This window comes from Gopherus evgoodei, chromosome 2 (assembly GCF_007399415.2).
Source record: "Gopherus evgoodei ecotype Sinaloan lineage chromosome 2, rGopEvg1_v1.p, whole genome shotgun sequence".
Taxonomy (NCBI): Eukaryota; Metazoa; Chordata; order Testudines; family Testudinidae; genus Gopherus; species Gopherus evgoodei.
Window position 1 is genome coordinate 171,839,839 of NC_044323.1, and position 27,615 is coordinate 171,867,453.

General features: G+C 43.3%; 1 protein-coding gene across 1 annotated transcript; it reads right to left on the reverse strand.

The window, feature by feature from the left end:
- Nucleotides 1–4,648: 4,648 nt before the first annotated feature.
- Nucleotides 4,649–26,115, reverse strand: LOC115646451 (serpin B6-like). Its single transcript, XM_030552285.1, is given in 15 exon segments — nucleotides 4,649–5,585; nucleotides 5,588–5,692; nucleotides 5,695–5,944; nucleotides 7,029–7,099; nucleotides 7,102–7,196; nucleotides 9,051–9,066; nucleotides 13,336–13,345; nucleotides 14,456–14,493; nucleotides 14,496–14,570; nucleotides 14,799–14,815; nucleotides 14,817–14,905; nucleotides 16,221–16,379; nucleotides 19,019–19,196; nucleotides 19,880–19,980; nucleotides 25,960–26,115. Coding segments are annotated over 13 exon segments (1,137 nt in total). The 5' UTR covers nucleotides 19,187–19,196; nucleotides 19,880–19,980; nucleotides 25,960–26,115; the 3' UTR covers nucleotides 4,649–5,541.
- Nucleotides 26,116–27,615: the final 1,500 nt, after the last annotated feature.

Genomic DNA, 27,615 nt, shown 5'->3' on the forward strand with positions numbered 1-27,615 from the left:
TATAATTTCTTTCTCTCTGTCTGTTATCCTCAGAAGAGTGATATCATTCATGGTCACCTGGTAAAAATTAATGTATTTTATTAAGGGGACAGAGATGACCATTCCTACGGTGATGCTTTCCTGTGGCTTAAAAGAAATCCTTCCCTTGCAGTTAGCCATGCGGGGGGAAGGGAAAAAGCTGCCCATTCCTACAGGGAGGTGTCTTTAATGGCGCTGAGCTTTTTAGCATTTGGCCAGCAGGAATTTTCCCTGCTAATAGCCACGCGGTGGGGGGGGGGGGGGGCGGGGGGGCGGGGATAGGGTTTCAGTGATCTGCCTTCATTGCAGGACATGCAGAGTGGGGGGGAACACAATTCACAATTTCCTCTACTGCTGCTCCTTCTGAAGGCATAAGAAAAAAAGCAAAAGATGTGCTTTTTAGCAGTTGGCTGGCCAGCAGGAATTTTACCTGCTAATAGCCATGCGGGGGGGGGGGGTGGTGCAGGGGGAAGGGAGACAGTGATCTGCCATTAGATGTAGGCCTTACCATGACCGCCTGCAAGCTGAATTGTAATCCCCGGACCTGCGTCTGTGTTGATCTGTTACACCACAGCCGCAGGCACTAAATACTAAAAGAATCCAAAGGCGACCTTGTAGTGAAGTGACATGTGCTACGTACGGTGAATAGTGTAGTTCACTGTGAAAGAGTATAACCATTGTTCTGTGAAATGTATCTCTTATGATCCTTCTATCACTCTTTTCCCCCACCATGCAGCTACAAATTTTTCAAGCCTCCCTACTCTAGCCCAAAGGCTAGCTCAGATAAGGAGGAGGAAGAAGAGGACACGGGCTGAAATGTTCACAGAAATCATGGCAGTAACCCACAATGAAAGAGCTCATCTGGGGGAGTGGAAGGACGTGGTAGCAAAGTACAGGAAAGATGCCAGTGAACGTGAGGACAGGAGGGACGCTTGAGATGAGATGTGGCAGCAGAAAGATCAGCGGTGGCGGGATGCAATGCTGCAGCTGCTGAGCGATCAAACTGACAACCTCCGAGGTCTGGTGGAAGAGCTGCGGGGTCACAGAGTGCCACTCCAGCCATGTTTAACCTCCCTCACCACTCACCATGTTCCATATCTTCCACACCCAGACGTGTAAGAACGCGTGAGGGAAGGCTTTCTGCACCCGCCCACTCCACCCCCGTGGACAGTCCAACCAAAAGGCTGTCATTACATTGAAATGTCCTTAATGGCCTTTTCTTTCTTCCCTCCTATCCTCCTCCCAAACCACTCCCGGGTACCTTTTATTTCTCTTACTCGTCTTATAATTACATGCTTTTCAAAGCAAGTGGGAGGGTGGGCTGGAATGACTTTAATTTCCATAAGCAAGCTGTAATGGAAGGCGGAGGGGTAGGTTGCTTGCAGCAGGAGTCAAAACAGGGGGGAGGTTCATGAAGGGGAAACAAACACAGCAGTCACCACACCGTACCCTGGCCCATGATGAAACTCGTTTTCAAGGCTTCCTTAATGGCCTTTTTCTTCCCTCCTATCCTCCTCCCAAACCACTCTCCGGGGTACCTTGTTATTTCTCTTTACTCTTTTTATAATTACATGCTTTTAAAGCAAGTGGGAGGGTGGGTTGCTTACAGGGAATGACTTTTAATAAAGAATACAGGGTTTTTAAAGGATAGTAACTTTATTTCCATAAGCAAGCTGTAATGGAAGGAGGGGGGGAGGTTGCTTGCAGGCAGGAGTCAATAACAGGGGGGAGGTTCATGAAGGGGAAACAAACACAGCAGTCACACTGTACCCTGGCCCATGATGAAACTGCATTTTCAAGGCTTCTCTGATGCGCACCGCTTCCTGGTGTGAATCTTCTAATCGCCCTGGTGTCTGGCTGCGTGTAGTCAGCGGCCAGGTGATTTGCCCCACCCCGCCAGAAAGATCTCCCCCTTACTCTCACAGAGATTGTGCAGCACACAGCAAGCAGCAATAACAAAGGGGACATTGGTTTGGCTGAGGTCTGAGCAAGTGAGTAATGTTCTCCAGCGCCCTTTTAGACGGCCAAATGCACATTCCACCACCATTCTGCACTTGCTCAGCCTGTAGTTAAACAGCTCCTGACCACTGTCCAGGCTGCCTGTGTATGGCTTCATGAGCCATGGCATCAAGGGGTAGGCTGGGTCCCCCAGGATAACGACAGGCATTTCAACATCCCCAACTGTTATTTTCTGGTCTGGGAAGTAAGTCCTTTGCTGCAGCCATTTAAACAGAGCGGTGCTTCTGAAGACACGAGCGTCATGAACCCTTCCTGGCCATCCCACGTGGATGTTGGTGAAACGTCCCTTGTGATCCACCAGTGCTTGCAGCACCATTGAAAAGTACCCCTTGCGCTTTATGTACTGGGTGCCCTGGTGCTCCGGCGCCAAGATAGGGATATGGGTTCCATTTATGGCCCCCCCACAGTTAGGGAATCCCATTGCAGCAAAGCCATCCACTATGACCTGCACGTTTCCCAGAGTCACAACCTTTCGTAGCAGCAGCTTAATGATTGCTTTGGCTACTTGCAACACAGCAGCCCCCACAGTGGATTTTCCCACTCCAAATTGATTCCCGACTGACCGGTAGCTGTCTGGCGTTGCAAGCTTCCAGAATGCTATTGCCACTCGCTTCTCCACTGTGAGGGCTGCTCTCATCCTGGTATTATGGCGTTTCAGGGCAGGGGAAAGCAAGTCACAAAGTTCAAAGAAAGTGCTCTTACGCATGCGAAAGTTCCGCAGCCACTGCGAATCGTCCCACACCTGCAAAACTATGCGGTCCCACCAGTCTGTGCTTGTTTCCGGGCCCAAAATCGGCGATCAATGGGTAGAACCTCCCCCATTACCATCAGGAGCTCCAAAGCGCGGGGGCCCGCGGTTAGGGAGAAATCAGTCTCCAGGTCCTCATCACTCTCGTCGCTGCACTGCCATTAGCTGCCTCCTCCTTCTCCTGCGTTTGCAGTTCATGGTTCACCATAGACAGCACGAGAATGCTTGAGCATGTTACAACGTCCACAGATCGTGGTACTGATCAGAGCAGGGTCCATGCTTGCTGTACTATGGCATTTGCTCTCCAGTTCACCCAGTAAAAAACGTGCGAAATGGCTGTCTGCTGCTTTCAGAAAGGGAGGGGGGTGAGGCTGTACCCAGAACCACCCACGACAGTGATTTTTGCCCCATCAGGCACTGGGGTAGTAACCCATAATTCCAAGGGTCAGGGAAGACTGCAAGAACTAGGGATAGGTACCCACAGTGCAACGCTCTCGGAAATCGATGGTAGCCTGGGACCATGGACGCACACCACCGAAGTAATGTGCCCTATGTGGGACATGTTAAAATCGATTTTATAAAACCTGTTTTATAAATCGATTTTAATAATTTCGATTTTATTCTGTAGTGTGGACGTGGCCTAAGTGTCCCAGGTCACTGGGTGGGGGCTAGAGCCGGTTATGCATTGTGTTATTGAAACAGAACCCCTGGATACTGAACACGGCCCTTGTTGCTAGGCCAACTCAGAGGGGCAGAAGGGTTACATGTGTAAGTGAAGCTAATTGAAAAAGTCTCCCATTTCTTCCTGTCAAGTGAAAGAATATAGGCCAAAAATCATTTCTGATTGAATCATGAACAACTCATCTAAAGTCAGTAGTGGTGTTCTTGATTATGCCACCACAGAGCCAAAATCATTGGTGGCAATGAGGCAGCATGGATCTAGAATATAGGGCACTGGGAGTCAAGAGACCTGGGTGGTATTCCCAGTTCTGCCAGTCTATCGGCTGTAACTTCAGAAAAGTCACTTTACTCCCCCTTTCCACTCCTTTCTGTCTTGAGTATTTTGTCTCTCTGTACAAACACAATAGGCGCCCAGTAATGGCTGGCGCTCTAGGCACCACTGAAATACATATAATGAAATACATTTTAATAGTGAACTGGCTCAGCTAGTAGGAGCTTTTCCCTCAATTTCTCCAGAGTTAAGGATCTATTGTGGTGCACATCCCTGTCAGCTCCCAGGGCAGCTTAGAATGCCAGGGACTGTTCCATTTCACCTCCTTCAAAGTCAAGTCAGTGTTTCTATAATGCTGACCTCTGTCCCAGTGCCTGTAGGGGCACCGATTGTGAAGGGTCAGGATTTGTAGTTGGTGGAGGGAATGAAAACCTTGCATACAATCCAGGACTGGTATCTTATTGCAATTTATAATTTATAATATAGTGAAAGGTTATTTTTAACAACGAGGTTTTCACTGAAACTAATTCCATGCATAGAAGAGATACCTGTGCCCTTACCGCCCAGACTTCACTCTGCCAGGTTATGAGGTGCTGTTGGCAAACCTAATTTGAGACTGAAACTGAGTTAGCTGCAACACTCAGCTAACACTGAGAATAAATTCTCCGTTCCAAGGTAACCACCCTTTTGCCTCTATTTACATATATGTTCTTGGCAGCCAAGTATTCTAAAGGAAGCAATAAATACTGGACTTGATTGGAGGTGGGAGTCCTGCTAGTGCAGTCTTAGAATGGCAGGGCCTGTCTCTGCTAGTTATCGATAGCAAAATTCACACAATGTTTGTTTCAATCACACTCCAGCTAAAGAACTACACAATTAAAACCAAACAAAACCTGACCCCAAGCACTTCTCATCAGTTCTTTTATTGTTGGTTCAAAGAGGAGAAAGAGCAAGACCAAAATCACTGTATAAGACCACTATGGCTGTGCAATTAGCATTATCAGTCTAAGCAAATGTCTGTCCTATTTCACAAATATAATAATATTAGTGTAACCCAGGTTAACATATGAGACCATGCAGAGTGAAATTCTGACCCCACTGAAGCCATAAGAAGTTTTACCACTGATTTCAGTAGAGCTGACTTCATTCCTTGTCTTGAATAAGTACTTGCTCAATTTTCCCCAAGAGTACAGCTGTGTTAGCATCATTCATAAAAATCTGTTAGATGGCTGCCAAGAGCTATTTGTTTGTTTTTTAAAATGGTGACACAGCTAGACACAGAATGAACCAGTCTGGAAAATGAGAGAGGGAGAAGGGAAATTTGCAAAAAGCATTTGGAGGTCAGTCAGAAGTCAGTCTTCTTCATTTTCCTCTCCCCAGGAGATCTTACCACTTGCTGCTAAGAAACCCCAAGTATGAGAACCAAATTTCTAGGGGAATATGTACAGAGATGGAAAGATGCATTAAGCAAGATGTTATGGCTAAAAATGGACTAAAGTTAAGGAACCCTGCATTTATTAAGGTATATAGGATACAAGGGGTGCTTTACAGTGAACTATGGCAAACGCAATTTTAAGTCTTATGGATTGGAATAAATATTAAATGATTCTGTTATTTAAAACAGTTGCTAAATTTGAATAGTGGACTACAAAAAGCTATTTCAGGCACAAGAGAGAAGGGTATTTAGGGTTGCACCATGTAATGTACAGCATCTGGTCAAATCCTGTTGCTTAGGGTGCAAAAAAAATCCCAAAATAGTAAAATGGAAATAACTCTACTCTGTTAATGGCTGCATTTTTTCTTTTTAGGGGGAACAAAATCTGCCATAGAACAAAATGTTGCCAGTTTGTTGTGCCGGATAAGGAAGAGGAAAGGATGGTCAGCAGTGAACCGTGGTACAATCCGTGCACAAAGCATACGGAACACTAATGCAGTAGCAGCTGCTGCCTCTGTGCTTCTTCGTTTACCTCCACAAAGGACTTGTGAACAACCTCAGACAGAACTAGGTCATTGCTGGCTGACATTCCAGATAAATCCACCTTCTCACTGTCAAATGCATCAGCCATTCCCATGCTCTTCAGAACAGGCTTCAGATCATAAGCTTGCTCCAACTTAAATCTGGGTAAAAACACTTCCACTTCACTATAGTCCATCATTTCTGGATTTATCCACTCTGTAAGTTTCTCATAGGTAAGTTCTCTTTCCAGCTACAAGAAAAAAATATTGCTGTAGTCAGAAGCCAAAAATAAATGACAGTCAGAAACATTCTTATTTTTTTTCAATACAGTCAAAAGGCCCCCCAGCTAGGATCAGAGCCCCGCTGTGCTATATGCAGGTACCATCCCAAGACCATCCTTCATGGTAACAAGTTAATGCAATTGCATGTTGTCACTAGTAATGAAGCATACTTGGCAGAGGTGGCTACTGTGGGAGAGGCATTACTATTTCACTGTCCCTTGCCAGCCCAGTAACAATGTAGCACAGAAAGGAAATCAGTAGCTCTTGAATGAAGGAGGAGCACTTGAGGACTCCCATATAAAGAAATGTAAGGTAGAAGGTTAGGTACAAGCGAGGGAGAGCCTAACCCAGAACAGTTAAAAAGGAATATGGGGGAAATCCATCAAATAGGAATTGATTTTTGTGACAGTGGAAGCTCTCCAGGATCTCCTTCAATCTGTCACTCACCTACATTCTGGCTTCATCCCAATGCAAGGGTTAGCAACCTCTGGCACGCGGCTCACCAGTCTGGCAGTTTGGGTCAGTTTGTTTACCTCCTGCGTCGACAAGTTCGGCCGATCATGGCTTCCACTGGCCGCAGTTCGATGGCTCCAGGCCAATGGGAGAGTGGCGGGAAGTGGCGTGGGCCGAGGGATGTACTGGCCACGGCTCTTCCCGTCACCCCCAGGGCCTGGAGTGGCGAACTGTGGCCAGTGGGAGCTGCCTATCGGCCGAACCTGCTGACGCGGCAGGTAAACAAACTGACCCAGACTGCTTACCCTGGCGAACTGTGTGTCAGAGGTTGCTGACCCATCATGATGCCTGGTCAAAAAGTCTCTCTTTCAGAACTAACATTTCTCTGGACATCAGAGAGAGCTGGGTACTTACTTGACAGTGACAGATGGTATTCCCAGCCTCTTGGGGGAACAGATGCAACATTTCTGCAGCTCTCCCACCCTGTGCTAATACTGGTGAGTTGAGAGCTTGGGACTTGAATTCACAGATCTAAATGAGATTTAGTCAAATGCTCTTCTCTAGCAGGATTGAGCTTTATATTCAGTACAAATGGCTTACCTGTTCCAGGCCAGTGGAATTATCTTGGATTTCATCAGGAAGCAGGATGATCATACTAGTCTCATTATCACATAAGGGAGATCAAGGATTTTGGTCTGAAAGTCTGTTAGGTAGCTCATGTTAAATTTAGCTTCCTTGAACATCATCTGCACTGGTTTGCTCTCATTCCTTAAATAAATAAATAAATAAAAAAGTATCAGTGTCAACAAGTACTACAGAGCCCAGCGTGTTGGTACTAAACTAGAAGAACTGGGATTCAAATCACATGGGACATCTGAAAACTGGGCTGGACAGAGCACTACAGAATATTGGCAAGAAGGGTGCTACCATTGCCCTTTGGGGTGGCAGGGAATGAACCAGAATTCCATCAGGCTTTTCCCATTTGTAATGCCAGTCCCTCGAGGATTTATTTTGAGGAAAACACTACAGGTATTTAGTTGCTTAGTGTGTAGCTCCTATCAACAAAATTGTTAAAACACTAGACCTCTTGCCTAAAATAGTTTCACACTTGGATTCAAGCCCTTTAGTTTATTGACATATTTTAATCATTTCAAATAGACAGGGAACATCTTCAGCTTAAATATTTTGTTATTTTAGGCTCAAAAGAAATGTCAATATTTTAGTGATGTTAAAAAATAATTAAATTCTAAAATTATAAAGCCACTAATGGTTTGAAATGACCATTTTAAAATCCTAGATTAGGGTTGGAGAGACCTCCGGAGGTCATCTAGTCCAACCTCCTGCTCAAAGCAGGAATCAACCCCAACTAAATCATCCCAGGCAGGGTTTGGTCAAGCCTGACCTTAAGAACCTCTAAGGATGGAGATTCCATCACCTCCCTAGGTAACCCACCCCAGTGTTTCCTAATATCCAACCTAGACCTCTCTCACTGCAACTTGAGGACCATTGCTCCTTTTTCTGTCATCTGCGATCACTGAGAACAGCTGAGCTCCATCCTCTTTGGGACCCTCCTTCAGGCAGTTGAAGGCTGCTATCAAATCCCCCCTCACCTCTTCTCCTCTGCAGCCTGACTAAGCCCAGTTCCCTCAGCCTCTCCTTGTATGTCATGTGCCCCAGCCCCATAATTATTTTCATTGCCCTCTGCTGGATTCTCTCCAAGTTGTACACATCCTTTCTGTAGTGGGGGCCCCAAAACTGAACGCAGTACTCCAGGTGTGGCCTCACCAGTGCCAAACAGAGGGGAATAATCACTTCCCTCAATCGGCTGGCAATGCTCCAACTAATGCAGCCCAATATGCCATTAGCCTTCTTGGCAACAAGAGCACACTGCTGACTCATATGCAACCTCTCATCCACATCCCCTGGTCCTTTTCCGCAGAACTACTGCTTAGCCAGTCAGTTGTGGTGCATGGAATTCTTCCTTCCTAAGTGCAGGACTCCGCACTTGTCCTTGCTGAACCTCCTTGGATTTCTTTTGGCCCAATCCTCCAATTTTTCTAGGTCACCCTGGACCTTATCCCTACCCTCCAGTGTATCTACCTCTCCCCCAAATTTAGTGTCATCTGCAAAGTTGCTGAGGGTGCAATCATCCCATCATCCAGATCATTAATAAAGATGTTGAACAAAACCAGCCCCAAGACCGACCCCAGGACTACTCCACTTGATATCGGCTGCTAACTAGACATCGAACTGTTGAGCGGTACTCATTGAGCCCAACAATCTAGCCAGCTTTCTATCCACCTTATAGTCCATTCATCCAGTCCATACTTTTTTTAACTTGCTGGCAAGAATACTGTGGGAGACAATATCAAAGGTTTTGCTGAAGTCAAGATATATCAAATCCGCTGCTTTCCCCATATCCACAGAGCCAGTTACCTCATCACAGAAGGCAATCAGGTTGCCCTTAACTACTTTCTCCTTCAAAATTTTTTCCAAGACCTTACATACTATAGATGTCAAACTAACAGGCCTACAGTTACTCGGATCACCTTTTTTCCCTTTCTTAAAAATAGGAACTATGTTAGCAATTCTCCAGTCGTACGATACAACCCCTGAGTTTACTGATTCATTAAAAATTCTTGCTAATGGGCTTGCAATTTTATGTGCCAGTTCCTTTAATATTCTTGGGTGAAGATTATCTGGGCCCTCCGATTTTGTCCCATTAAGCTGTTCAAGTTTGGCTTCTACCTCCGGATGTGGTATATCTACCACCATATCCTCATTCCCATTTTGTCATCCTTCCATTATCCCTAAGCTCCTCATTCGCCTCATTAAAGACCTGAGGCAAAGTATTTGTTTAGATATTGGGCCACGCCTAGATTATCCTTACCTCCACTCCATCCTCAGTGTTAGCTGTCCCACTTCTCCTTTCTTTGTTTTCTTCTTATTTTATATGGCTATAGAACCTTTTACTAATTGGTTTTTAATTCCCTTTGCAAGGTCCAACTCTACATGGCTTTTGGCCTTTCTCACTTTATCCCTACATGGTTCTGACCTCAATAAGGTAGCCTTTCCTTGCTAATCCCTTCCATCTTCCACTCCTTATAGGCTTTTCTGCTTTTTTCTTAATCACCTCTCTGGGTACGTCTACACTACGGGATAATTCCGATTTTCCATAAATCAGTTTTATAAAACAGATTGTATAAAGTCGAGCGCACGCGGCCACACTAAGCACATTAATTTGGCGGTGTACATCCATGGTCCGAGGCTAGCGTCGATTTCCGGAGCATTGCACTGTGGGTAGCTATTCCGTAGCTATCCCATAGTTCCCGCAGTCTCCCCCGCCCCTTAGAATTCTGAGTTGAGAGCCCAGTGGCTGAGGGCAAAAATCATTGTCGCGGGTGGTTCTGGGTAAATGTCGTCAGTCATTCCTTCCTCCAGGAAAGCAACAGCAGACAATCATTTCATGCCCTTTTTCCCCTGGATTTTCCTGGCAGACGCCATAGCATGGCAACCATGGAGCCATTCAGCTTTTTATTTATTTATTTATTTTTTACAGTCACCGTATGTGTACTGGATGCCGCAGACAGAGGCAATACTCCAGCGCTACACAGCAGCATGCATTTGCTTTTGCATGATAGCAGAGACGGTTACTAGTTGTTCTGTACCGTCTGCTGCCAGTGTAATTTGCAATGAGATGATGGTTATCTGTCTTTCTCGTGCTGTCTACTACTATCATGGGTGCCCTGGCTGAGGTTGGCCGGGGTGTGCAAAAGCAAAAATGGAATGACTCCCTGAGTCAATCCCTCCTTTATGGTTCTAAAAATAGAGTCAGTCCTGCCTAGATTGGGGCAAGTGTACTAGAGAAGCAGTGTATCAGAGAGCACAGCTGCTCCATGTCAAGATCCTGCAGAAATGATGAGCTACATGCTATTCACGGGTGGTGCCCCTGCAACAACCCCACCCGTTGCTTCCCTCCTCCCCCACCTTCCTGGCTACCGTGGCAGTGTCCCCCCCATTTGTGTCATGACGTTATAAAGAATGCAGGAATAAGAACAGTGACTGTTAGGAGAGTAAAATGAGGGGGAGGCAGCCCTCCCCGTGCTATGACAGTCCAGGCAGGACATTAAGCGGTGCGTGGGAGAGGAGCCCAGCATCCCGCTGCTATGATAGTCCAGGCAGTACAGAATCTTTTCTTAACATCAGAAAGGGAGGGGGCTGATGGAGCTCAGCCCCCAGTGCCTATGATGAAGACGGTTACCAGACTTCTGTACCATCTACTGGGAATGACCAGGAATCATTCCTATTTTTACCCAGGTGCCCCTGAGGCCAGCCAGGGGTATTCAGCAGTTATCAAGCATGTACCGTCTGCCACCAGGGAGGGGAGAGGAGCAGATACTGCTCTTCACTGCTGCAGCATTGCGTCTACCAGCAGCATTCAGTAGACACAGGGTGACATTCAAAGAAGTCAAGAAATGATTTCTTTCCCTTTTCTTTCATGAGAGGGGGGAAGTAAATTGACAAGCTATTCCCTGAACCACGCCGGACAATGTGTTTGAACCTACGGGCATTGGGAGCTCAGCCAAGAATGCAAATACTTTTTGGAGACTGCTGAGGACTGTGGGATAGCTGGAGTCCTCAGTACCCACTCCCTCCCTCCATGAGTGTCCATTTGAGTCTCTGGCTTCCCGTACGCTTGTCACGCAGCACTGTGTAGCCTGTAGATTTTTTTTCATATGCTTTGGCATTTCGTCTTCTGTAACGGAGCTCTGATAGAACAGATTGTTTCCCCATACAGCGATCAGATCCAGTATCCTCCCTACAGTCCATGCTGGAGCTCTTTTGGATTTGGGACTGCATTGCCACCCGTGCTGATCAGAGCTCCACGCTGGGCAAACAGGAAATGAAAATCAAAATTTCACGGGGCTTTTCCTGTTTACCTGGCACTGCCTCCGAGTTCAGATTGCTGTCCAGAGCGGTCACAGTGGTGCACTGTGGGATACCGCCCGGAGCCAATACCGTCGATTTGCGGCCACACTAACCCTAATCTGATATAGTAATACGATTTTAGCGCTACTCCTCTCGTCGGGGAGGGTACAGAAACCAATTAAAGAGCCCTTTATATCGATATAAGGGCCTCATAGTGTGGATGGGTACCAGCACTTAAATCGGTTTAACGCTGCTAATCGGTTTAAAACGGAGTGTAGACCAGGCCTCTGAGATGCTTGCTCATCCAGCTTGGTCTACACTCCTGCTATGATTTTTTTCCCCCTTTCTTGGGAGGCAGCTTCTGATAGTTTATGCAACTTTGACCTGAAGTAATTCCAGGCCTCCTCCACCTTTAGATCCACAGTTCTTCAGTCCAACCCACTTCCCTAACTAGTTTCTTAATCTTTAAAGTTAGCCCTTTTGAAATCAAAACCCTAGCCCCAGATCTATTTTTGTTTACCCTTCAATAATAAATTACTAATAATATTGGAGATATACCAATTCTCCTAGCACTGGAAGGGACCTTGAAAGGTCGTTGAGTCCAGCCCCCTGCCTTCACTAGCAGGACCAATTTTTGCCCCAGATGGCCCCTCAAGGATTGAACTCACAACCCTGGATTTAGCAAACCAATGAGCTAGTCCTCCCACACTGAGCTATCCTTCAGCTCATGATCACTGAACAAGGTTGTCCCCTACAACCATTTCTTCTATGAGGTCCCGCTACTCACCAAAACCAAATCTAAAATGGCATCCCCTCTTGTTGGGTCTTCAACTACTTGGTGAAGGAATCCAATCAGCTATTGCATCCATAAAAACTGAGCCCTATTATTATTATTAGCACTCATTCTCCAATCTATATCTGGGAAGTTAAAGTCTCCCATGCTCACACAATTCCCATTAGTAATACTTCATATAAAACATTAAAGAGGGTCTCTATCATATCCAAATCAGATCCCGGCGGTCTGCAGCACATCCACAAGCACTATCTCAGGGAAGGCTCTAGTAGCTTTCTTTCCCAACTTCAAACAACCAGTTGTCCTCCAGTAGCAGATTTTATTCCTCTGCATCAACATCTTGTTTTGGCTCAGATTTACTAATGCATTGCTAGATTTGAATATTCTGACACAGGGCCAGTTTTTGCTTCTAATAGTACCACAAAATCCTGTTTAGCCTGAAATATTTTATTGCTATAGAAAAGAATTCAGAGTAAATTGAGAATTTCAACATATAGGCCTGATTCTAGAGTAGCTGTTGAAATCAATTTAAGTTACTTGGTGTAAGCTTGTGTAAATAGAACAGAATCAGGCCCATTGCTTTAACATTTTGTTCCTCTTTTCTGAACCTCTCTACAAATTGTCACACCACCTTCCCTGAAATGTGGTGCCCACGAACCGGACACAATACTCCACCTGAGGCCTAATCAGAGCAGAGTAGAGCGGAAGAATTATTCTCATGTCTTGCTTACAACAACTCCTGCTAATACATCCCAGAATTATGTTTGATCTTTTTTTGGAAAAGCATTACACTGTTGACTCATATTTAGCTTGTGGTCCACTATGATCCCCAGATCCCTTTCCCGCAGTACTCCTTCCTAGGCAGTCATTTTCCACTTAGGATGCGTGCAACTGATTGTTCCTTTGTAAATGAAGTACTTTCACTTGTCCTTATGAATTTCATCCTATTTACCTCACACCATTTCTCCAGTTGTCCAAATCATGACTTCTGCGGTGCTGCTTGACTATAGCCTGTGTTGGGCTAGGCGATAACATTCTCTCTCTAAAAGATGGCATTGAGAGACAGTAGGACTTCCAGGCACTTCCAAATGACCTTGGCTATCCAGGAAGGTATGAGTAAACATACAAGGTGGCTCATATTTCATTCAGTTTCTTGGTATGCTCTTCAGAGTCATGTACCAGTACCCTGTTCGTGCTATTTGGAGACAGCCTCAAGAGGATGGATGAGCTTCTCCAAGAAGGAAGGCTGGCCTATAATCACATTGAGAATTCCTGTATTATGCCTTGGGGTAGAGTGGATGCACTTTAAGATGAGGAGATTTGCACACTGTGATGTGAGTAACTAAAAAAGAAACCTGATCTATTTGTGTATCAATTTCATCGTGAATCCATTTTTAAAGCAAAAGTGATCTTGTTCTGATCAAAGTTGCTGTAAACAGAAGCATTCCTTTTTTAAAACATCTGAACACATGTGTTCCCTTCTGCTTGTATACAGCAAGGGCCTAATTCTTCTCACTTATTTTTTATACTATCATAGTTCTTGGAGTCCCAGTCATGGACCAGGACCCCACTGTGCTAGCAAGAAGACTGACCGTATCATGAAAAGCTTACAGTCTAAGTATAGCTGTTTTAGCTCCCCGGACTGTAGAGTTGCTCCTGCATTTACATTGCTTTGAGGAGAATTAGCAAATGCCACACATTTTACAAATCAAACTTATAAACACGAGGTAGTTGAGCATTTTTCATGTTCCATTTTATCACTGGGTAAAAAACTGAAGCAAAGGGGACCAGTTTCTGTAAGTAACCGTAATTTCTGTGGGAGTTCTGCACATAAAACAGCAACAGATTTGAGGAAAGGGATATTAATGACTTATAGGTCCTCTAAACACTGAACAACATATGGAATCCCCAAACTGCCTTGACACTCATTTATCCACTTCTTCCCTTACATATTAAAATTCTGACTATTGTAAGTTCGTAATTGTGTTCAAGGCCTACACCTTCTAATGCTGAAAAGATACACTGAGAGGTATAGCAGAAAACAGAGATGAGAATGAAGGAAACAAGGGATACATTCATGTTAATGCATTTATTTGAAAATGTAGTTTCACAAGATGTTTACAATAAACTAAACAAAGGGGTTGTGTTGAGGGGGATGGGATGGGATAGAATAGAGGGTGTGGTAAAATGTACTGAGGGCAATCCTGATTAAAAGCATTTCTTGTTTTCTCTGGGTGAAGTGTAGTGCAAAATTAGTGATACTTCCCTACTTCATACCTTGTTAGTTTTAAACTTGCCTTTCCACTGTGCAATCCTTGTTGAATGGGGTTGCCCAGTTGCCTTGAAGTAGATGGCATTCACCAAGACTAGTCTGGTCATTGAATCAACAACACCATGAGCCAACAGATTCTGGATTTTACCTTTAGGACACATTAAAGGAAGCATAGTTTTTTAGCTGTCTACCTAGTTGTGTTATTAACTACGGTATACTCTAACAATCTGCACAATACAAGAACTACATCTTAATCTGACGGATTCAGTCTGTTTTTCTTCTCCTTCCCTTCTTGTATCTCTCCTATGGCCCATATGCTTTTTAAACAGGCTTTAGCTGTTTAGAGAGACACTGTGGAACTCTGCAAGCATCTTACCTTCAGTTTTTCTTCTACCCAGGAATTATGTGTTTTCTGGAATCTTCTGCAGCTCTAGAGAAGTCAAGTTGTTCTAGCTCTGCATAGTAGAAGTTCTGGCAGGCAGTCTATAAATGTCTAGGACAAACAAAGGAGGATGTCTTAGCAATATATTTTTCTGGCATGCAGTTGTAGAAGACCTCAAACATAGAATCTACCTCTTTTTCTGAAGGGATGGAGGAAGGAGTCAGTCTTAATAACTTGTTGTCACTTCTATTCAAGCTGAGCATTTTATTTTCTATTCTTACATTCTTAGTCCAAGCAGCCGGCTTACTGACAGATCAACGACAAGACTGCATGATGAGAGTGATGCAATCAATTTGCTTCGGTTTGAGAGTACAAGGCTTTGTAAATCAGTCTCTAGATAACGCTTTTTGTAATCCTTCCAGAGTAACCCAAACCTGATCTAGTTTAGAAGTAAAATCTCAGGGAGGTTATTTCTATATCTTTTTTGTATAGCATTTGGGGACGATAATAACCTGCTCTTCAGTCTTATGAAATGTCTACTGTGCAAATGTCAATAGGTCAGTAATTGTGTGGTTAGGTCAAAATCATGCTCTCTCTCTCTTTCCAATTTGTATTTTGGAGTCTTTTATTTTATGGACGAAATGCCAAAGATGCCAAGTTTAAATATTTAATCACAGTGGTTTTAACTTTAATTGAGAAGAGGATATCTGAATCTGAGCCAATTTATACTGGCAATCCCTTTTAGTAATAAAATTACTGCAGATTGGGGAGGGTAAGGTTGATTGCCTTACTGAAAATGTAAGTCTACAACTTTAGTTTTTTGAGTCTACAACTCATGTGAGACTTTCAGTTACCTCTTAATTGTCTGAGATGAAAGAAAGGGGTGCGAAAGAGTAAGGTTAAAATCAGTGCTACAATTTTTGGATACATTTTAAAAGGGAAATATATACCCCAGTACCCGATACTCTCAGCTAAGTCTTTGGAGAATTTCTAACTGCTCTTCTGTCTGATTTAAAAAAAAAGTATTACGTGCCCATTGCTGTGTCCTTTGAATGCATTGTCCAATTTAAAGGGAGTGAAGACACCCCTCCCCAGTCACAAAATAATGCCTATTCCCTTCCCTTCCCACCATTTGAAGGAAATTCTTAAAATCTTAGTCCTGGTCAAAAATGAGTGATTAATGGAATGCTGAAGAGTTGGAGTTTGTTGGACCTTCCATTGACAACACGCTGCTCCAGTTCTCAAGAGTTCAGAGCTAGGGACTGTCAAACAATCATCTGAGCACATGAATGGATTTCACAAGGAGACTTGCTTTGGTTAGTCAGGTCCTGAACTACATAGTGCCTGTAGATTAAAGCCGATCCCTTGATTTGCACTCTAAAGTGGAAATGTAGCAAATGTGTTATAACACAAAACCAAACTGAACGTTTGACTTACTGGAAGAAATTTAAATGTCTTTTCCCCATAGAGCCGGTTGGCAATCCTAAGCACATAATTAGTGCCTGGTCTGTTAATTTCAGAAATAAGTGACTGGTATCCATTGTAAATCTCTTCAACTTTGTCCAGAGAAAGCATCTATAGAAAGAGACAGGAATACACTCAGCATGACCCACATGTGCTGAAATATGTGCTTTGGGACAGGTTATTACAATTCCTTTCAGCAGCTTAGAGATAAAAGCTTCAGCCTGAACACCCAGGCAGCCCTAAAAGGGAAACGACTTCCCATTACACAGCACATTTGGAGCTCATTGTGTTAGAAGAGAGACCCTGCTGAAAAAACATTTTACCGTGGAAATAAACATAGCTGTTTTGAAGAGACTCCTCACTCAGTCCTAGCTTTAGGACACATAAAATGAAGAGTTATGGAGAGTTTTAAGGAAAACCATCAACTTGAAATCTACTTCATTTCAAAACATGAATTTAAAGTAGCTTCAGGTCTCAGACTCGTCTCTAGAGTCCCTTAGCTTTATAGTTACATTTTTTTTAAATTTGTTTCATTGTGCGGAAGAGCCTGACAAACAGGGAAAGTGTCTCTATGGAAGAAAGGGTAAAACATAAAGTGCTGTCAAATGCACATGAATACAAACAGGGGAAATGTCCCTTATTTTTCCCTAATCTTAACTGTTACGTGCAACACTAAGAGGTTAAAAAAAAATCAGACAAGTTATGATTTAACTTGACCGAATCCCTTTCAACAGTCTTTTCCCCAAAGCTTCCAGCAATGTTTTGGAACTATGCCTTCAATTCAAGCACTCCCACAAGATGCTGCTGCCTTTGTTCCTTTGCAACAGGGCCACCATTTGCCTTCCATAATGGATTTTTTTGCATCATTTCATGTTTGCATTGTTCTATTCCCCATTCTTTTCCTTCTTCTAATTTACTAAAATGAAGCACCTGATAGTACAATAGTTAGCATAGGTTCTCTTGGGAGGATATTCAAGAACAGATCTGGTTCTTATTTGAGCTTAAATGGTAGTGGAAATGAAGAAATGTTATGGAATGATCTAGTGCTCCAGTACATTAGTCATTGCTTTAATCTGAGCAAGATTTATTTAATAGAGATCAAGAATGGCTCTTCTAGTATGAAACACTATAGTGAAGTAAGACACCCTGAAAAGCTCTTTCTAAGGGAAAACTTTAGCTCTATGGTGATTTACTGCATGTGGGCAGGCAAATGTCCAAACCAACAAATAGCCGAAGACCTTAGAGGCTTCCCAAAGGGCCAAACAGCCAACAGGGGAGATGGGCAGCTCACCGAAGAAAGTGTCCCCACAGGACATAATAGGCTCAATTCAACCAAATGCAGTCTGGGATAACTCTGTGGGACATCCATGGTAAGTCTCTGGGCTAAATTCACTGATGTCAGGTCTCGTAGGTCAATGGTTTTAAAATCAAGATCAGGCCATATTCTGCTTTCATTTACATAGATGTAAATCTGACACAATTTCATTGAAGTCTAATAGTTACTCCAGTTTTACACCAACATAACAGCAAAATTTGTCTCAATGTTTATTTAAACATAACTAGTACTAAATCTTAAAATTCATCCTCAGTTTTGAGTTCAGGTGACACACTGAATAAGATTGATTTAAAAAAAAATACTGCCTCCCAAATGTTGGATTTGCTTAAAAGTAATAACTGCTAAAGAAATGCCATGATATGAATTCCATAACAATTGCAGAGCTGTTATATTGGTTTATATTTTGAGCAAGAGATTTTACTGACACAGAACAAAAGAATGTTCGAAATCCATTAGTACATCTAATTTTTAGCAACTTCTGCTAGTATGGTAGTTAATCAATCATTCTCAACAAAAGACATATACAGGTCAATTCTAAAAGTCTTTAGAGATTATAAGGAGTCAGTTTCAAGTCCACCCTATTTTACTGTTGAAGCTGCAAGTTTAGACAAACTCTTCCCCTCCTCTAAGCCAAATATTGTATAAGGCTCTAAGTGGACAGCTATAAATGTTGTTTTGAAATTTGTAATTCTCACCCCAGGAAACCAAGCATACTACACTAAAAACCGACAAGCTAAGAGAACTTAAAAAGCTATGCAACTGCAACACAGAAGGCCTCCTTTGCAGACAGATTTCAGGGCCTCAACTCCATCCTCATCTTCCCAGACTCCTGCCAATTTTGCCACTATTGATCATGCTCCTTTCTAAATCTTGTTCTCTCCTCACATTTATGACTCTGTCTACTGGGTCTCCTCTTAGGTCTTTGCTTGACCTTTCAGGGGGACCTCAGGGATCCAATCTTGGCATCCAACTCTTCTTCCCTAGGCCCTCTTTCTCTCTGGAGAGTCTGAATGCTCTTTGGAGCAGGATTTGGCATTAAGAATTTAATGAACTAGACCTACATTTTCAAAAGCGACCAGTGATTTTTTGGTTGCCCAACTTGACACCTTAAAGGGGGCATGATTTTAAGAAAATGCTCCGGGCTATGTTTTTAAGACATATTTAGGTGATTAGTATAATCTGATACTAATCCCAGAGAATGTAATTGAAGAAGTTTTTTTCTAACTCTTGAGGCAGCTAGACAGCTCTCTCTTTTTCAAGGCATCTCAGCTGTATGGTGCCACCAAAATTCTACTCTCAGGCACACAAGGATGATAATGGGAGTTTTCCATAAGTACAGAACATACAATAAAGATCTGCGGTTCAGCTTCTAGACCAAAGTTGTGTTAAGTGGTTCAAGTTTATCCAGACATACCTTTGCCATCTGGGCTGCAGTGTTACCTTTTGCACCCAAAAATACCATGGACAAAGCAGAGGAGATACTCAAAGGAGAAAAGAATAGGTTCTGTGAACTGGCATTTTCACTCAGCTTTTTGAATAGGTTGAGTGCAAAGGTGGTGTTTGATTTACTGAGATTATCCATGGTTCAGAACCTATAAAACGAAACACAAAGGAAAGATCACATAAGATACAGATTTAAAATGTAATGAGTATTTAATGTGCCAGATTCTTAGCTGGTATAAAGCACCATAACGCCACTGAAGTCAGTGGAACTACACTGGTTTTACACTACCTCAGGATATAGCAAAGCATCATATAAGTTTAAGGATCATGTAGTCTGTCTCTCTCAGAATCCAAGTTTATATAAAAGCCTTCAGATAAAAATTGGAACAAACTCACACAGATTAAAAGTTTTCCAATTCTTTAAGATTCGTGTTGTGTTTCAATAGCATTATACACTGTTTTTCAGGAATTCAGTACCTATCTACCAGACTGTCTAGTCACATGAATACAATTTATATTTCACATAATGTTTTATATTTCATATTTTATATAATATTATATTTCATATAATATGCTTTACATTTAATGGTCATTATTGGAGGCATGTTGTTTAAGTCACAGCTGTGCAATACTTACTGCCTCAAATTTACTTTAATCCAACCTGTAGTACATAATTACTGTATTTGAATTTATATTAGATTCTCTGGTATAAAATAGTCACTGCATGTACTTTATGATCTGAGTTGTTAACTTTGTCGATCAAACTGATTTGAGTGTAAAGTTCCATAAACACCTGCCTTATTCACTCATTTGCAGTAAATCCACATATTACTTCCTGCTGCTTTCTAGGATAGTACTTGTCTTCTATTTCACAGTAGAGTTACGGAGAGTGGATCCTGTGACTATATGTTCTAGAGGGGTGGAGTGCCACTTCTGCAGAGATAGGGAAAGTGAGGCAAATTGGGAAGAGAAATGGGAAAATATAAAGAGAGGGTGAGCGAAACACAGGTAAGATGAGAGCTCTTTGTTGCAGTCATCTCTCTTTAATGTTTCATCCCTTTCTTTTGTTTCACTATTTTTAAACATCCTTTGCTCTTCCCTTCCTGACTCCTCAGAGGGCAATTGTTCAGCACTGGTTTTGTTTAATACGCTCAGCCCATCTATTCCTGTCTGTCAGTGACTAACAGGAGATTCTGCTTCCAGCATTTCTCATTCAACCAATTGGGAGACTGACAACAAGCATGATAAGACAGTATTATCCTTAATTCACATTGTAGTATGACAGAACCTCTGGGATTAAAGAAAGTCTAATGAAGATGAGTAGTAGACACATGTGCCCATCCAAGAACACATATTCATAATAAAACGAACCAGTGTTGCCATCTAATGACTGTTCTGTGCTTATATGAAGCAAATTTGGTTGTCTTCATCCAATACCCCATGAAAAAGAGTCTGCATTGCAGTCTCTTTATTACTCTCCGTAACATAATGGCTTTAATTTTATGTTGCCTGCCTGGTAGTTGCTCACTGTAAATACACTGGTGCATAAAGAAATTACTGGAAAGCTCCCAATTAGAGCTGATTGATATCTTTTGTGTTTTCAGAACCTATGACCAGCAGGCAATACTAATTGACATTAATGGTGTGGGTGACTGATTTTATTATTGGTATGGCAATAAAAAGCTAGAACAAACTGCAGAGTTGCTACAAAACTGTCCAGGCAACTTTCTAATAACAATATTCTAAAAGAATATTCAGCTATTTAGGTTATTTCGCAAGTGCACAATTTCAGCGCAGTAGCAAAGAAATCATTATTGTAGAAGGATGGACTGTTGATTACAAAGCTATTTTGGAATGCGGGACACCCAGTATCAACTCCCTGCTCTACTATAGACTTCCTGTTTGGCCCTGGGCAAGACACATAGGCCATGTCTACACTGCAATGAAAGACCTGAGGCACAGATATGGCTAGTCTGGGTCAGCAGGGCTATAAAACTGCAGTGTAAAATTCAGGCTCAAGCTGGAGTCTTGGCACTGAGACTAAGTGAGAGGGGAAGGTCACACTGCCCAGACTCCACCCCATTGTGCCACAGAATCTAAAAAAAGAAAAAGAAAAAAAAAAACCAGGGAGGGGAATTACTGTTGGTCATCATGCCAGCCAGAGATTACAAATTGGTTCCTGTTGCAGTGTTACCAGAAACTCAAATCAGATCAAAATCTGGTTCAGTCCATGTTTGGTTACCCTAAGTACCACTGGAACATGAGACACTTGTGCACTGTAATGCTTAGACTGAATTTAAAAAAGAATCCATGGAGAATTTTACACCACACACACAGGTACAGACTTGCACTTCTCTTGTGTGGATGTCATACATGTTTTAGAGTTTTAATTCTTGCAGAGATTTTTGTTTGTTTTTTTGCATTATGCACTGGTTTTGGCACTATTAAAACACCTTGAAATTAAATTGCAAGCTGATTTAAATTAAATGTATATATTACAGAAAAAAACAGACTCAGTACTGTCACTTGTTCTTTGTCCTCCTTGACCGCAAATCTAGAGACTTGCAAAGCAGGACAGCAAAATATAAATCTGCTAGCTCCTAAATACTTCTGCAAGACCAATCTGTCTTGATCACACAGTCTTATTATCGAAGACAGAAGTTTACCAAAACCCTAAAACAGATAATCGATGTACCAATGGACACTCACTCTGATTCCAAAATAGTGCTACTGCCTAGGAAATAGCAGGAATACATTTTGACTCTGTTTGACTTAGAATATTAATTGACCATCTGGAATAAAGCTCTTTAACACAGTTGAGGGCAATGTTACCAAGCAAATGAATCATCTGCCCTTTTCCATTTACAATAATCCATTAGGAAACAACAAACACTCTTCTCTCTCCCTGAGGGGAATGCATTTCTCTGTGGTGTACAGGTCTAGGTATACCACAAAAGAATCAGATTCTTTTCATGACCATGATACTGGAGCTGCTTTTTCAGTTTCCCAAACACAGTGGAGTCTGTATGTGTGCTGGTACAAACTGCTACATGTCAGAGGGAATAAACTTCTGGGATCTCATAAACCAGCATTGCTTGTGTAGGATAACTCCCTGCATTACAATGAGAGTTTCCATGCCAAAACAGACAATTCTTTTGGAATTTAGAAAAAATTCTAGATCTATGGTCACAGTCCAAGTAAGAAACAACCCTGCAATCCTGACAGCTGACCACAAGCTTTACAGTCTTGCAAATTTGCAGCGTAAGATATGCAACTTCAGCTACGCTATTCACGTAGCTGAAGTTGAAGTATCTTAGATCAATTTATCTCCCATCCTCATGGCGTGGGATCTACGTCTGCAGCTCCCCCTCGACTCCGCTACCGCTGTTCGCGCTACTGGAGTTCCAGAGTCGACGGGAGCGCGTTCAGGGATCGATATATGGCGTCTAGATGAGACGCGATATCAATCCCCGAGAAATCGATCGCTACTCGCCAATACAGCAGGTAATCTAGACATACCCTAGGAGATGTGAGGGATTTGTTTATCAAAGGACTTGCTCTCCTTCCAAACTGCATTATGTTCAAGCTTCTTCTTCTTGACTTCAAGCCCCGCATAACTGGTCTACCTTCTTTGGCTGTCCATGCTTCATTTTGCATTCCAACAGCACGCCGGGCCCAAACCACCCTGTTCCCTCACTCTACCAATGCTAGCAAACATCACGTTTGTACAGGACTCACTTTTTAAGAATCACAGTGGTCTCTCACGACCATCTACATAAGCCTAAGAGCTTCACTCTCCTTATGAGTATGTGAAGATACTTCGCACATGCTCGTTAGGACAACATCAACCCCTAACTTGTGGCTGATCTACAGCATATGTCATAAACAGATAAGTAAGAGTTAATAGAACAGAAGTACTTCATCTCTCTTTTGCGTGTAAAGGGTTAAGTTCAGTGAGCCCGGCTGTCACCTGACCAGAGAACCAATCAGGGGCCAGGATACTTTCAAATCTTGAAGGAGGGAAGTTTTGTGTGTGCAGTTAGTTTTTGGTTGTTGTTTCACTCTGGGGGCTCAGAGGGACCAGACGTGCAACCAGGTGTTCTCTCCAATCTCTCCGATACAGGCTTCTTATAAGGTCAGAATAGTGATTACTAGGTAGATAAGCGAGTTAGGCGTATGGTTTTTCTTTATTTGCAAATGTGTATTTGGCTAAAAGGATTTTAATTTGTACTTGTATACTTAGGCTGGGAGGGTATTCCCAGTGTCTATAGCTGAAAGACCCTGTACCTATTCCATTTTAAATTTACAAAGATAATTTTTACTGTTTTTCTTTCTTTAATTAAAGCTTTTCTTGTTTAAGAACTGATTGTTTTTTTTATTCTGGTGTGAGACCCCAGGTGACGGGGTCTGGATTCACCAGGGAATTGGTGGGGAGAAAGGAGGGAGGGGGGGAGAGAGAGGCTAATTTCTCTCTGTGGTAGGATTACTGTTCTCTCTCAGGGAGAATCTGGGAGGGGAAGAGAGAAGGAGGGGGGAAGGTGCATTTTCCTCTCTGTTTTAAAGATTCAAGGAGTTTGAATCACAGTGACCTTCCAGGGTAACCCAGGGAGGGGAAGCCTGGGAGAGGCAATGCTGGGGAAAGGGTTTACTTTCCTTGTGTTAAGATCCAGAGGGTCTGGGTCTTGGGGTCCCCGGGCAAGGTTTTGGGGGGACCAGAGTGTACCAGGCACTGGAATTCCTGGTTGGTGGCAGCGCTACAAGTACTAAGCTGGTAATTGAGCTTAGAGGAATTCGTGCTGGTATCCCATCTTTTGGACACTAAGGTTCAGAGTGGGGGTTTATACCATGACAGCATATTTTTTTGGAAATACAGCCAATCTTAATTTAAAAGTGTGAAGTGATTGAGAAGCCATCAAGTCTTTGGCAGATTATTCCAATGATTAATTAGCCTCCCTGTTCAAAATTTGCACTTTACTTTCCATTTGATTTTGTCGAGCTTCAACTTCCAGCTATAAGATCTTGTCGTGTTTCTGTCTGCTAGATTACCTAATATCTTCTCTCCATGTTGGCACTTCTTCCTTGCATGAAACACCCTTCTTGAACTAGTTTGCAAAGCAACTTCATTCCCATATTTAAATCTTTCCTAAGGGCCTACTCCATATGTGACACCTACAAGCAGGCTAACTGATTACTTATTTGTTTGGCACAGGACCCAAAACTTCATATGGAAGGGTTAATCTATTTCTCCACACAAAAAGGAGCAAGGGAACAAAACACCATGGTGTTATTAAAACCTTTTTGTTAACAAATTTTGTTATAACCTTAACAGAGTAGAGATCACCCCTTTTCAACAACTGGAAATTGCAGAGGATATTACAGTGTTGTTGGAAACAAGTAATAAACTCTTTACATATTTTTTGAATGAATGAATGTCAAAAACTATACTGCACTTTCTGAATACTGTGAATAGTTTGAGTTTTTAAAAGTTATCTTATAAGTTTAAAAATTGTGCATACATATCTATATCTATCTCCATTTGTGTGGGAGCATAATGGGAGCAAAGGCAAAGCAGTATTTAACAAGCTGTAATGTTTTTGTAGATACAGGCAATCCTCGGACCTATGACACAATTGGTTCCTTACAACTGCATTGTATGTCATAACTTGGAACTGCAATCTACTCCATTGTGGGACGGAGCAGCATAAACTCAAAACCTATAATTGTAAGTCAAATCAGGGTGTCAATGTAGAAGTGTCGTAAGTGCTGTTTGTCATAACTCAAATGTTGTAAAGTCAAGGACTGCCGGTATATTATTATCTTAAAAACTAAGGCCCCAGTCCTGCAGTAAGTCTGCATGTGTGGACCTCTGCAGCCTCACAGAGCTCCATAAGGCAGTTAGTGGGGCTTTATGCAGGGCTTTTTGCAGGATTGGGGCCTAAAGTGTATATAGCCATAAGTGCCTCTCCCCACCTCAAAAAGAAAAAGCTTTTTTACATTGAAATAATAATAAGACTATCTGGTGATCACAAAGTCACATATCTTTAGATATACAGAAAAGAAAAAAAAGTGAGGGGCCCAGAATGTGCATAATACAAGCAATGAGTCAGAAAAAATTAATCCCCAACATTTCAATTAAAATGTAAGGTCAGGCCCATGGTCTATTCTTTCAAGGAATTTGTACTGTCTGTTTTTACAGACTTATTGAGACACAAGATGGGGGAGGTAAAAGCTTTTATTGGACCAAGACACTGCCTTAGGCTCAGTCTAGAATAGTGTAGTTTATGCTACTATACAGAGCTTATTAACATAACAGAGGTATGTGCACTGCAAGTGTTATTGCCTCCTTCCCTCCAGGGCCACAGGGATTCATTTAGAGACAAGAGCCCTGTTTTACTGGCTCAGTAAATGGCAGTGCCAGGCACCTCCCATCACAGGAACCTCTGCCACAAGAATCAGCAGCCAAGGCCGGGCCCCTGTATGTGTAACGGATTTAATAAATCCCAAGTACCAGCAACCTGTGCTGCGTGCACCACACCCACCAGCTCCGTCCCACCCCACCGGCAAGGGAACCAGGGAAGGGTCCTTGGCTGGCGGGGCAAAACCCAGGGCAAGGTGCAGAGTCACAGGGTTCCTCCCCCACCCGGGCTTACTGGGAGGGGGAAGCCCCAGGCTGAGCCACCTTCTCCAGGCAGGGAAAGGCCCCGAGGTGCCCGTTATGAGCTCCGGATTCAAGGTTCAGGGTCTGGTCTCTTAGGAGCCTGACTCCGCCCCATGCACCCGCAGGCAGACCTGCCCCCCGCTCCCGCGGTGGTTTCCATCACACGGCGGGTTCGCAGCTCGGTGCCCGGCTCCCAGCGCACAGACTGTCCCAGCCCCGGAGCAGGAGCAGCCACTGACGAGAAGCAAACTCACCGGGCACCAACGGGCCCCCCCGGCCTCGGCTGCTTGAACCAACCGTGCGGCCCGATGCCCAGGGCGGACTCCGGCTCCCGGCGTCTCCTCCCCGCCCGCCAGCACCGAGCGGCCCCGGGCTGGAAACGAAACCCAACTCCCAGCCCCGCTCCCTGCCCGCGGTTCGCGGCTTCCCCCGCGCCTGAGGCAGCTAGCGCGGCAGGACCCGCCCCACACGCAGGCGGTGCCCGGCTGGGACTGACCCCGGGGCGATGCTGCGGGACCGGGGCGGAATCGTGCGGCGCTGAGCGCAGGTCGCTGAAGCTGCTCCGGTGGCGCCGGGCAAAGGGGCGCTGACCTCGGGCTTGTGTTAGCTCCGCCGAGACCCGGGATCCCGCCCTCCCTGCTAGAGCCCGGAAGCCACCACGGGGCGTTTCATCCCTAATTCCCTGCACCAGCGGGTCTGACTTGTTCTGTTGGGGTTAAATTTCAACATGCTGCTCCGGGCGGGTTCATAGAAGCAAGTCCCTAAGGCCCTGCCTAGACTAGGAGAAGGAGATGGGTTGCCAAGTGTGTTGATTTTAACTGATTTTAAACACCACTGTACAACCTGATGCAGACAAAACAATGGTCTTTTAAAAGTCTTATCTGGGCGTAGCCAGTGCTGAACTTCTACCAGGGGTTGTCAGGGTGAGCCCTGGTACCTGTAGGCTTTGGCAGTTCACAGCTCAGGCACCTCTGGGCTTGCTGCATCCCTTATGTATGTCAAAAAATTGCTTAGGCCCTGGCACCTCTTTCATTACAAATTAAGTACCAGGCATAATCAACCCTAGTTTAAGTGACTATCATTTTGGAATGATAACAAGGAAACATTATAAAGTGTTTGGACTATCATATCAGAACACAAATGACAACTCCCCCCCCCCAACCCTATAATTAGCTAAATGACCATTTCAATAGTAGAAACAATCTCAGCATGTTTTTTTTAATTACAAGTCATACACTAGAGTTATGGAGTAAATACCAGCTAAAAGCATTGGAATTTGTGTAAATAACAGGAATATCTTTGCTGAAATGCATTCTTGAAATGAAAGCCTATTTTCTACTTTATTGGTGATACAGGTATCTAGGAATGGGTTCAAATTACAGCTAGTAATTACATTAACACCACATTACTGTTATTTGAATGCTGCAGGTTTCATCCTATGTCTATAAGCATTATAGTCAGACAGGAGGCATGCTGGTGAAAGTTTTCATATCAGTTGTGCTCATCAGACCTGTTAGATGATCTAATTTACAAATGATCAGGTACAGGAACAAACATTAGTATGAGATGACAAGTTCACTGGCTAGGGAGGCTAGGCCAGTTCACTGACTCTGTGCCAACACTGACAGAGGAGCATTTGCAGAATGTTTAATGCCTCATCCAGAGTCCTTCCTCTGACAGCAGTAAAAACTGAAATGGGCTCTTAGGGAGGTAGAATAGTCTCACAAATATAAATGTTTAGAGAGCTTCTGATGAGGATTGAAATTCACATGCTTTTGCCTTGGATTTTATGAAAGATTACAAAAACATAACTACTTCCAAGTTTATTACACATCAGACAGTAAGATCTCTAAAACTCATTACAGTCTGTGATAATGTTTCAGTCAGCTGTATCAGACTCACAGTGAAGT